The sequence below is a fragment of the Chrysemys picta genome, chromosome 22 (assembly GCF_011386835.1).
Source record: "Chrysemys picta bellii isolate R12L10 chromosome 22, ASM1138683v2, whole genome shotgun sequence".
NCBI classification, from domain to species: Eukaryota; Metazoa; Chordata; order Testudines; family Emydidae; genus Chrysemys; species Chrysemys picta.
In genome coordinates, this window is record NC_088812.1 from 9,394,975 (window position 1) to 9,407,787 (window position 12,813).

General features: G+C 56.9%; 1 protein-coding gene across 1 annotated transcript in view; it reads right to left on the bottom strand.

Moving 5' to 3' along the window:
- The window catches only part of SYDE1 (synapse defective Rho GTPase homolog 1), a 28,596-nt gene extending 23,787 nt beyond the window's left edge, over window positions 1-4,809 (bottom strand). The window contains exon 1 of the mRNA XM_024113091.3: window positions 4,344-4,809. Within this exon, the coding sequence (XP_023968859.2) occupies window positions 4,344-4,419 (76 nt within the window). The 5' untranslated portion in view covers window positions 4,420-4,809. The remainder of the gene's footprint in view (window positions 1-4,343) is intronic.
- Window positions 4,810-12,813: the final 8,004 nt, after the last annotated feature.

Sequence of the window (12,813 nt, forward strand, 5' to 3'; positions counted from 1 at the left end):
CATATCTATTTGGGCGGTGCTTCACCATGTACACCAACCATTCGCCCTGACTTGGCTGCACCAAATGAAAGGGGCTAATGCCAAGCTGCTGAGATGGGCCCTGCTCCTCCAGGGGTATGACATAGAGGTGGTCCATGTGAGGGAGAGTGCCAATGTTATAGCGGATGCTTTATCACAGGGCGGGGACCCTGAACTTCCCCAGGTCACTGGCTAAGTGACCTTGCTCCGTTCAGCCTCGAAGCGGGGAGAGATGTGACGAAGTGGGGGGTTTTCTTGTTTTCTGTGGAGTGTTCAATGGCTTGCATGCAGAGGGGGTGGGACTCAGTTTCCCTGGGTGTTACTGGTTTAACGAGGTGAGGGGAGAAGGAGTTTGTTTTGCAGAGGACCGGAGAGAGGACTTGGGGACCCCGCCGATGGCCTGGAGGATGGAGCCCAGCTGAGGAGACGCAGCCGGTTCTGGCTAGTAGGCGGACAATGGGCTGCAGAGTGAGGACCCAATGACCTAACCAGCCGGTTCCAGCCAGAGGACAGAAGCGAGGAGAGGAGGCCCCAGTTTACAACCCTGTTTACCTGGAGAGAAGACAATGGACAGAGGGGGGCCTGGGGCCGGTGATCTCAGATGCCCAGCTGGGAAGCAGGGGGGCTCGGGGCTGGAGAGGGGGGGCAGGCAGAGCCCACCTGGATGCAGAGAGACTGGGGTGTGCAGGGCTGAGGGAGGCCAGGCCTGAGGCCCTGAGAGTTTCCTGTGCTGTGTTCAACTCTCAATAAATCCTCCCGTTTTATGCTGGTTGAGAGTCACTCCGGTCTAGAGAACAGGGTTGCATCAACCCCTTTGGGGGTGGAGGCCCGGGGGTCCAGAGTGAGTGGACTCCCTGAGGGGGCCCATGGCAGAGACAGACGTGCTAAGGCTCAGAGAGGTGCGGCTCCAGGAGGTGGAGTGGACCCCCGAGAAGGGCTGTCGCACTGAAAGGGGCACACCCCACGGACCGCATGGCGTCAAGAGTGGGCACGACCTGTGAGTCCGTGACAGGGACCAGTGGACAACTGCTAAGGACAAATCAGTCCACATGGATGCATTTCCTTGGCCCCTGGCTATCAGCATGGCCTTTTCTGATGAACCACAAGGCTGCATAGCAAGGGAGCTGATCTAGCAAAGGGAAATGCCAAAACATGGATTGCAGGCTGTTCTCCATCACAAACTCACCAGGAACCTGCACCTGCTCTGACAGCAGGAAGCCACTCGTCCTGGACTCCTGTCAGAGGCTTCTTGCTGGGTCACTCTCTCACCCCTTTGCCATGTCCTCACGGTCTCAGTGGGGACTGGCTCTGGCATGAACAATTCCTGCCTCTGAATATTAAAGAAACTGGATCCTGGAGGGGGCGGGGGGGCGAATTCTTGCAAGCATCTCCAATCTCCTTGGTCACTAAGAACACGTCCTACTAGCTCTGTGCACACTATGGGCCTTCCCTCTGGAACATCCTGCAGGTGCTCCCGGTAGCAGCAACAGCACATCACGCAGCATGTGCTCCTTCCCACCCAGATCCTCTCAGATCAAGGATGCAAAGTTTCCGTCCATCTGTCAGGTGCTGGGGCAATCCCCTGGGGCAGCCTCAGACACAGAGCTACCAAATGGGGAGTGGAAGGGACAGAGTTTTGCCTTTTTCCTATTGAGCCAGACCGGCCCAAACCTGCAGGGAGTTGGTTTGGTTGCAGTGACCCAACTGCATGCCCAGGTGTCTGGGGTCAGAACTGGCTCCAGCGGAGCTCAGCTCTGGCTATGGCCCTTGGAGGCCTCAGGTGCTGCATGTCCTCTGGCAGCTCTGGGCCCCATTGTCATGTGACATATCCTGGTCCAGCACAACCCGGTCAGCTACAGCTGCTACGACTAGGGCCCTACCAAATTCACAGCCGTGAAAAACGCATCACAGACGGTGAAATCTGATCTTTTGTGCACTTTCACCCTATACTATACAGATTTCACAGGGGGAGACCAGCGCTTCTCAAAATGGGGGTCCTGACTCAAAAGAGGGTTGTGGGGGGGTTGCAAGGTTATTGTAGGGGAGTCACAGTATTGCCACCCTTACTTCTATGCTGTCTTCAGAGCTGGGTGGCTGGAGAGCGGCAGCTCCTGGCCAGGCACCCAGCTCTGAAGTCAGCACGCAGCGCAGAAGTAAGAGAAGCAATACCATACCATGCCACCCTCACTTCTTCGCTGCTGCCTTTAGAGTTGGGTCAGGACCCCTACAGATACAACACTGTTACATTTCAGATTTACATATCTGAAATCATGATATTGATGATTTTTAAAATCCCATGACTGTGAAATTGACCAAAATGGACCGTGACTTTGGTAGGGCCATAGCTATGACTATCTGATTCCTGTCTGTCAAGCTGGCATGGCTCGGTGGTCTCCTGGCTTCCCCTTCCTCTCTGATAGATCCTCAGGGGACTCTCCTCCTCCCATTGTCGGCCTCAGCTGCCTTGACTTTCTTCTCTGCTGGTGACTCACAGATTTGCTTCCCTCCAACTGCACTCCCCTCCCAGCCCTCCTGGATCCCTCCAACAGGGTGCTGCCACCAGCTGAGACTCACCATGGCCCAAACCCACCTCCTAAACCACCCCCACACTTTCCTTTGTCTCGGGGGTGTCGCTCAAGCCCATCATCTTCTAGTCCCTGTCTCTGAGCCGGCCACTCCTTGGCCCATCCATCCGGCCCCATCCAAATCCTGCTGCTTCTTCCTTTGCGGCCTCTCCCAGCCCTGGCCTGTGCTTCCTGCCTGGACGGCCAGTGCTCCCATCCAGCCCCAATCATCACAACTCTGGCCACAAGGCTGGCACCCCAACCCCACCCCATTCACAGAGTCTATGACCAGAAGAGACCAGTGTGATCACCTAGTCTGACTTCCTGTAGAACACAGGCCGGAAACCCACAATAATTCCTAGAGCAGAGCTATTACAAAAACATCCCATCTGGATTCACAGCAAGCTCCTCGCCCCATAGCATTGCCAACCTCAGGGCTCAAAGCTTAGTGAGTCTGGCCCCAAAACCACGAGATCAGCTCCAAACTGATGGCAGCAGCTCAGCCAGCCAATGCAGGGGTGGAACATTTGCCTCCCGGAGTTGAGTCCATTTGGGGTCATGGTTCCAGCCTTTCTCCCCCACCACCAGGGCCAGAAACTCCCTGGTTTTTTAACGAACGCTGCCAATTTTCCCAAATCCCAGGACTCCAGGAGCTGAGGGTTTGAGTCACTCCACATAGTGCAAGTGTAACCCACACACACCTTCTGGGTGTGGTGTTCTGTCCCATCTAGTGGCACCGAGAGAGAGAGAGAGAGAGAGAGAGAGAGAGAGAGATTAATGAGTTTGCTCTAAGTCTCAGGCGGTAGAGGCTCATGCACTAAACTCCAGAGGTCCCAGGTTTGATCCCAGGGGCTATACAAGACTTCTGTCACACTGGGAGATTTGGCCAGGCTATTCCCTGGTTCGGACTATGCCTCCGCTCAGCCCTCACCACCCAACCTTTGCTCAGTGCCTCTAGCACTGCTGGGCCATGTTCCCCCGCAAACACCCTTGGCACTCACACCCAGACTCCCCACTCACTCCCTAGGCCACAGCGCACAGAGACCTGCCAACCCATAGCAGCCCAGACACACAAACTGACTCCTGATGGGCCAAGGTTGGTGCTGGAGTCTTGTGCTAAAACAAACAGTATTGGGAGCACCACAACCAAACCCCAGCGCAGGGGGAGGAGGGCAGCTCGGACTGGGGATTGCTGGGTGCCAGGGAGAGGCTGGGTGGAAGGGTTTGGGTCTGCCCAGGAGTGCCAGGGCAATCCAGTCTTCTTGCCCCAGCCGGCGGCTGTGGGGGCGCTGGTTGGCTCCAGCCCTCCCCCCCCCCCGCCGCATTTTTCCTTCCTTCTGCCTTTTTAGGAGCGAGGCAACGGTTGGGGCTCGAGCGCCGCCCCCTGCCCCTCCGATCCCGGCGCCCCCAATGCCCGGGGCCCTGCAGCCCCTGCCCCGGGCGGGCCGCGAGCGCTGGACGGGATGGGACGGGGCGCGCGGAGAGCTCAGCCCCTGCTCGGCGGGGCGCTCCGCTCCGCTCCCCGGAGCATCCTCGGGCCGGGCCTTCCTTCGCTGACAGCCGCGTCCCAACAACCAGCGCCCCACCCTGCCCGCGAGCCCCGCCTCGCCCCCGGGCGCCTGCAGCCCGGCTCCGCGGGGGTAGCCCGGGCAGCGGCGCCGGACCAGCCGCCCCGTCGGGAAAGCTAAACTCTGCGCAGCGCAGCGCAGCGCAGCGCAGCGCATCCCTGCCCCGAGCGCGGCTCAGCGAGCCCGGCGGTACCTCGCTCCTTCTTCCTGGGGAGCTTCTCTTTGCCCCTCAGCCGGGAGAACGTTCTCCGAAGCAGGAGCTCGGCCATGGCCCGGCCGGGGCGCGCGAGCCTGGGGGGCTCCTCACGCTGCCAGGCTGCCCCCGGGGCCCGGGGGTCGCTCGCCGCCCTCCGCCCGCTGCGGCCCCGCCATCCCGCGGCTCGGCCTCGGGCAGGACTCGACAGGAAGCGAATTCCAGGAATGCTTTCCCCCAACTCGGCCGGGCTCGGCCCCCAGCCGGAGCCGGAGCAGGAGCTGCTGGGAGCTGTAGTTTCCTGGCCCCGGAGCTCGCGGGAACTCGCCACTTGGCTTCGGCCCCCGGGGTCCGAGCTGAGGAGAGCCCGCAGGAGGGACGCGTCCGTCCCCGGCCGAGCAACGAGGCAAAACACACACGAGGATGGGGAGGGGGGCAGGGAGCGCCAGGCTACTGCCCATCCACGGGAGTGGAAGCTCTAGAATATGGGGTGGGGGCTCTGGAGGGGGCGGGCTTTGGGGAGCGCTGGGGGTGGAGCTCTGGAATACAGGTGGGGGCTCTAGGGAGCACATGAGGGGTCTCTGGAATATGGGGTGGGGCTCTGGGGAGCATAGAAGGGGTGGGGGCTCTGGGATAGGAGGTGACGCCTGGAGTACAGAGCGGGTGGGGTCTGTGGAATAGGGGTTGGGGGCTCTGGATACAGAGGTGGGGGCTCTGGAGTGCAGGGGTGGGTACTGGAGCAGAGAGGGAGTGGGGGCTCCCGAATATAGAGGTGGGGGTCTGAGGATCTCAGCCACATAGGGGGCTGCTTTTGGTTGTTGTTTGGGGTTATTTGTCTGCTTGTTTTAACTCAGCCATACACAGGACACCCAACCCTCTGGGCACTAGAGCGCTCCTTGGAGGGCTCCAGGCTCCCTCAGTCTGCCATTGCAGGGGGCGGGGGGATCTTTCCCAAGGAGAGTTCTGCTCCCAAGGGCAGAATTTACTTTGGAGTTAATAGAAGTTGGCAAAAAGAAACCCACACCAAAGTGTTTGAAACTGTAACGAAAGAAATCTTTCCCCCACCGCCCCAGGTCACCAACTCTCCCTCCAATGCAGTCTGCCCACAGAGCCCCTTTCCTCCAAAGCATCCCCCAGCCAGGCCCTAGTGCCCCACGGAGCCCCGTTCCTGCAGAGCATCCCCCAGCCAGGCCCCAGTGCCCCACGGAGCCCCGTTCCTGACGAGCATTCCCAGTCAGTCCCCAGTGCCCCACGGAGCCCTGTTCCTGCAGAGCATCTCCCGGCCAGGCCCCAGTGCCCCACGGAGCCCCGTTCCTGCAGAGCATCCCCCAGCCAGGCCCTAGTGCCCCACGGAGCCCCGTTCCTGCCGAGCATCCCCCAGCCAGGCCCTAGTGCCCCACGGAGCCCCGTTCCTGCAGAGCATCCCCCAGCCTGGTCCCAGTGCCCCACGGAGCCCCGTTCCTGCAGAGCATCCCCCAGCCAGGCCCCAGTGCCCCACGGAGCCCCGTTCCTGCAGAGCATCCCCCAGCCAGGCCCCAGTGCCCCACGGAGCCCCGTTCCTGCAGAGCATTCCCCCAGCCAGGCCCCAGTGCCCCACGGAGCCCCGTTCCTGCAGAGCATCCCCCAGCCAGGCCCCAGTGCCCCACGGAGCCCCGTTCCTGCAGAGCATCCCCCAGCCTGGTCCCAGTGCCCCACGGAGCCCCGTTCCTGCAGAGCATCCCCCAGCCAGGCCCCAGTGCCCCACGGAGCCCTGTTCCTGCAGAGCATCCCCCAGCCAGGCCCCAGTGCCCCACGGAGCCCTGTTCCTGCAGAGCATCCCCCAGCCAGGCCCCAGTACCCCACGGAGCCCTGTTCCTGCCAAGCATCTCCCAGCCAGGCCCCAGTGCCCCACGGAGCCCCGTTCCTGCCGAGCATCCCCCAGCCAGGCCCCAGTACCCCACAGAGTCCCGTTCCTGCAGAGCATCCCCCAGCCAGGCCCCAGTACCCCACGGAGCGTCATAGGGGCCTTTCAGGTTATTCTTTTTAAGGAGAATTGAAATTCATGGCTGTCAAGGCCAAGGGACCCTGCAGCCTGATCTCCTGCAACACCAAGTGAGAGAACTGCATCCAGAGCCCCTGCCACAGGGGCACTGTTCCTCCGCTCCACACGGGTCCCACTATCCCAGAGGCCCAGGCTGAGCTGGTGCAGAGCTGTCAGAGAGACGCTTCACCACACAGCAGCGTCTCCAAGAGATGGAAAATCTGCCCCATCCCTGGGTGAGTCATTCCTTAATTCCCTCCCCGTTAAAAAGTTGCACCTTCTTGCCAGTGTGGGGAGGGATAGTTCAGTGGTTTGAGCATTGGCTTGCTCACCCCAGGGTTGTAAATTCAGTCCTTTAGGGGGCCATTTAGGGATCTGGGGAACACGCACGCACAAAACTGTCAAGGATGGTACTTGGTCCTGCTGTGAAGGCGGGGGACTCGACTCAATGACCTTTCAGGGTCCCTTCCCATTCTATGAGATAGGTAGATCTCCAGTTTGAATGTGGCTCATTTCAGCTTCCAGCCATTGGATCACATGATGCCTGATTAAAGACCCTCTAAAATCAGATACTTTTTCCTCACATAGGTACTTCTAGACCTCAATTCAGTCATCCTTAACATTCTCTTGGAGAAACTAAACAGACTGAGCTCCATTAATCTCACTATACAGCCAGTTTTCCTGACCTCAGATTTTTCTGGTGCATTTTCCCAGAGCCCTTTCCCACATTTCAAATTCCATGTTGCAATGTGGACTCCAGAGCTGGGTGCAGTATTCGGTAATGGCCTCTCTAGTATTGTATACATCTAATGTTCCCAACTCCATGAGCGTGTGAGCCACTAGCAGGCACTAATCCCATCATATTTCACCTGTTCACACTGCTGACCTGAGGCCAGATCTTTGCAAAACTCCCACTAATTTTGGAATTTCAGGATCCAGCCCCCTGCCTGTTTTCGTTAGGGACGGATTGACCCAGACCCTGTCTGACCTGCTCCAGTGAGATCAGGACAGCAAACCTTACTGCTGCCACAAGGGCCATCGCTCTAAAGAGCTGAAATAACTGTCCATGCAGAGAAGGAGGTATTCTCTGTAGCTGAAAGGCACCTGGACCTGGTGAGCTTCATGACATAGGATGAGCCCTCCCCACAGTCTCTCTGACCAGCGTCCAGAACTACTGGCCAGCATGGGGGTTCATCACCCATTGAATACTGCCCCAGCTGTCACCACTATTCCAGCTATGTACGCAGTGAGTGCACTCTCCTTAGCAAAGCATGTGAAGCTTTCTCACCGCAACAGGCTGCTGCCAACATGCGCCCCACCCCCTCCTGTGCCCTGCACCAGCCTCTTCTAGCCAAAATGAGAGTTACCGAAAAGGGCTGATGAGAGAGGGGGGGAATTGTACTGGGAACTCGAGTTCAGGGACCCTCCAAATGTCTGTAACTGCGGAGTAATGGGGGTGAAATGGGAGAGTGGAGCCACAGCAAACATGATGTACTGGAGCCCCAAATTTCTCTCAATGGACCTGTGCACAAAGGACAGTGTTTGACACAGGTCCTGTTCTGTGTTGGATCCATGCCTCACCACTGGTTGAAACAAAAGCTGCGGACTGAAATGTGGAGTGTGCTGCACCAGAACCAATTCACTTGACTAAGTTGCTGAGCTAACACCACCAGTGGGCAGGGGAGCCAGAAAGGAGAGCCGAGCTCTCCCATAGCGTTCACAGAGCGACCCTGCTTACTGCGGCAGTAGGACCCATGAGATGTGCTCCCAGATGTCTGCACAATACGTTTGGCACCAGCGCAGGTGCAAGGTGTTATGGCAACTGGATGGTCTGCAGCATGGCCCCTCTCCTTCATGATTGGCTGATCCCAGGGATGTAACTGGGTGGGGCAGGGGTCACTCGAGTTAACACACCCCTAGAGTCACAAAGTCAGCATTCCCATCTGGGTCATACGTTCAGAGAGTCCAACCATTGTTATCATCCAGCCGGACATCCTGTGTAACACAGGCCAGAGAATGTCCCCAAATTAATTCCTAGAGCAGAGCTTTTAGAAAACCATCCAATCTTGATTTTAAAATTGCCAGTAATGGAGAATCCACCACGACCCTTGATAAACTGTTCCGCTGGTTAATTACCCTCTCGGTTAAAAATGTACACCATATTTCCGGTATGAATTTGTCTAGCTTTAACTTCCAGCCATTGGGCCATGTTATGCATTTCTCTGCTAGACTGAAGTGACCATTATTAAATATTTGTTCCCCACGTAGGTACTTATAGACTGTGATCAAGTCACCCCTTAAACTTCTCTTTGTTAAGCCAGATAGATTGAGCTCTTTGAGTCTATCACTATAAGGCATGTTTTCTAATCCGTTAATCAGTCTCATGGCTCTTCTCTGAACCCTCCACTTTATCATCATTAAGGCTATGTTTTAGTCATGGGTAATTTTAGTAAAAGTCATAGACAGGTCATGGGCAGTAAACAAAAAGTCATGACTTGTACTATATACACCTGACTAAATCTTGGGGGGGGCGCAGCCCGGGGACGACACGGGTGCTGGGGGGGATGGCCTGGGACCCCCACTGGTGCTGAGACAGGGCAGTTGGTGGGGCTGGCAGGCTCCCTACCTTGCTCCACGCTTCCCTGGAAGCGGTGACATCCCCCTCCCTCAGCTCCTAGATGGAGGCGTGGCCAGGCAGCTCTGTGCGCTGCCTCTGCCCTGAGCGCCGGCTCTGTAGTTCCCATTGGCCAGGATCTGCGGCCAATGGGAACTGCGGGGTCGGTGCCTGCAGGTGGAGGCAGCACGCAGAGCTGCCTGGCCACACCTCCGCCTAGGAGCTCAGGGATGTCGCCTCTTCCAGGGAGTCCCCCCTAAGTAAGCACCTTCCAGAGCCCTCACCCCCTCCTGCGCCCCCTCCCACACCCAAACTCCTCCTGCTGGTGGGGGAGGGGGGTGCGCAGTGGCCTGAGACTGCCCCAGCATTGGGCAGTGCGGCGGGTCTGGGGGCTGCCCAAGCCGCTCAGGTGGGCCCCGAGCGCCACCGCTGCAGAAGTCCCAGAAAGTCATGAAATCCGTGACTTCCATGATCTCTGTGACAAACTCGCAGCCTTAATCATCATCTATCTTGAATTGTGGGCACCAGATCTGGACACAGGATTCCAGCAGAGGTTGCATTAATGCCAAATACAGAGGTAAAATAACCTCCCTACTCCTGCTCAAGATTCCCCTGTTTATGCATTCAAGGATCGCAATAGTCCTTTTGGTCACAGCATCAAAGTAGGAGCTCATGTACAGCTGATTATCCACCCCCCAAACCTTTCTCAAAGTCACTGCTTCCCAGGATAGAGTCCCCCGGCCTGTGAGTGTGGCCTACAATCCTTGTTCCCAGATGTACATGTAACACCAACAGACCCCGGTCGTTGGTGTGCAGGATTGAACCTGCGGCCTCTGAAGCTTAGTGCATGAGCTTCTACAGCATGAGCTAAAAGCCACTGTAGAGCAGACTCATTAATCTCTCTCTCTCTCTCTCGAAGTGGTCTCAGTGCCACTCGATGGGACAGAACACCACACCCAGAAGGTGTGTGGGTTACATACACATTTACATTGAGCTGTAATAACACACATATTGTTTGCTTGTGCCCATGTAACCCACACACCTTCTGGGTGTGGTGTTCTGTCCCATCGAGTGGCACTGAGACCACTTAGAGAGAAAGATAAAATAAGTCAGGCAGTTGTCTTTTAGCTCATGCCATAGAGCAGGGGTCCGAAACACACGGCCCACGGGCCGCAGAGGTTATTTTCTGCGGCCCGCAAGCTCCTCGCGGCCCCCCCCGCCCTCTCCCCAGCGTTTACCTAGAGCGGCTCCAGCCCGACGCGCACCGGGGGCAGGGCAGGTTCCCTCCCTCCCTGCCTGCCCTGCCCCCGCGCCACTCCGGGAAGTGGCCAGAACCAGGGGTAGAAGGGGCACAGGGGTGTGTGTGTTGATGTTGCTTCAGGCACCACCCCTAGCAGCTCCCATTGGCTGCAGTTCCCCGTTCCCGGCCAACGGGAGATGCTGGGGGCAGTGCCTGAAGCCCACCCCCCGAACCTCTCCTGCAGCCGAACCCCCTGCCCTGAGCCCCTTGCCGCACCCTGCACCCTGACCTCCTGCCACACCCCTCCTGCACCCCAACCCACTGCCCTGAGCCCTCTACTGCACCCCTCCTGCACGCTGACCCCCTGCCCTGAACCCCCTGCTGCACCCCGGACCCCTCCTGCACCCCAACCCACTGCCCTGAGCCCCCTGCCACATCCCTCCTGCACCCCGACCCCCTGCCCTGATCCCCTGCTGCACCCCTCCTGCACCCCACACCCCAACTCCCTGCCCTGAGCTCCTGCCACACCCCACACCCCTCCTGCACCCCCTGGGGGCCGGGAGAGGGTGGAGTTGGGGTGGGGATTTGGGGGAAGGGGTTGGAATGGGGGCAGGGAAGGGATGGGAAGAGGCGGGGCAGGGGCAGGGCCTCATGGAAGGGGTGGAGTGGGGGCCGGGCCGAGGGCAGCAGCAGGGAGGTGTCAGTAATGAGGCCCTCGGGCCAATGTACTAGTCCTCATGGTCATTTGAGTTTGAGACCCCTGCCATAGAGGCTCATGCACTGAGCTCCAGAGATCCCAGGTTTGATCCTGCCCACCGACGACCGGGGTCTGTCGACGTTACACCCAGTTTACCAAATGAGCTGAATCAGTAGCCTGTCCTTTTCATTACTTACCACTTCCCCAATTTTTGTGTCATCTCCAAACTTTATTAGTGATGAGTTTATGTTTTCTTCGAGGTCATTGATAAAAATGTTAAATAGCATAGGGCCAAGCACCAACCCCTGCAGGGCCCCCCTGGAAACATCCATTTGATGATGATTCCCTCTTTACAATTACATTTTTTAGGCCTATCAGTTAGCTAGCGTTTAATCGATTTAATGTGTCATGTTAATCTAATATCTTTCTAGTTCTTTAATCAAAATGTCATGCGATACCAAGTCAAATGACTTACTAAAGTCTATGTCTATTACATCAATATTATCAACAAAATTTATAATAATATAAAAATATCAAGTTAGTTGGACAGGATCTATTTTCCATAAACCCATATAGATTGGCATTAATTATATTTCCCTAATTATTATATTAATATTAATGTTTTATTAATTCTTTCCGTGTCTCTCAGGGTATGGCTATACCACCCACTGGATTGGCGCGCAGTGATCAATCCAGCGGGGATCGATTTATCGTGTCTAGTCTAAACGCGATAAATCGACCCCCAGGTGCTCTCCCGTCGACTCCTGTACTCCACCGCTGTGAGAGGCGCAGGCAGAGTCGACGGGGAAATGGCAGCAGTTGACACACTGCAGTGAAGACATCGCGGTGAGTAGGTCTAAGTACGTCGACTTCAGCTACGTTATTCACGTAGCTGAAGTTGCGTAATTTAGATCGATTCCCCCACCCCCCAGTGTAGACCAGGCCTCAGTGATCCACAGCAGAAATACGAACCATTCTCTGAAAGTGCCTGAAATGCCCAGATGAGGAAGATGGGCTGTAGACTCAACACTTGCAATATCGGAGGGGCCAGAGTGACTCCATGGGGCAGGCCCTGTTGAGATTTGCATTTGAAGTGAGAGTTAAATCTCCTGGCTATGCAAGAAGAACTCAGGCCTTGGCTACACTTGCGAGTTAGTGCGCAATAAAGGAGCCCCGTGCGCACTAGCTCACTCCCCGTCCACACTGGCAAGGCACGTAGAGCGCTCTGACTCCACAGCTAGAGTGCTCCTGGTAGTCCACCTCGGCGAGAGGAATAACGTTTGCTGCGCCTTGGCTACAATGCCCAGGCATCAGTGTGAACGAGGTGTTGCATTACTGTGCTCTGATCGGCCTCCGGAAACGTCCCATAATCCCCTTAAGTCAAGTGGCCACTCTTGTCATTGTTTTTGAATCGCTGCAGGAATGCAGATATGCCCTTTGAAAGCTCCGTTTCTGACAGCCGGCTGCTTATCTGCTCCGAGACAAAGCAACCGTTAGTGTGGAATGCTGTGTGTGAGAGAGAGAGGCGGGGGCGGGAAGGGGGGTCTGCTGCTGTCTGAACTTACAAGACAGCATGCTGACATGCTCTCAGCCCCCCCAAAACCCACTCTCCCCCCACATACACACAACACACTCCCTGTCACACTCCACCCCAGCCCCCCCATTTGAAAAGCACGTTGCAGTCACTTGCATGCTGGGATAGCTGCCCATAATGCACCGCTCCCAATGCCGCTGCAAGTGCCACAAATGTGGCCACGCCAGTGCGCTTGAACCTGTCAGAGTGGACAGACTGCAGCGCTTTCCCTACTGCACTCTACAAAGGCTGGTTTAACTCAAAGGGTACGTCTATACTTACCTCCGGGTTCGGCGGTAAGCAATCGATCTTCTGGAATCGATTTA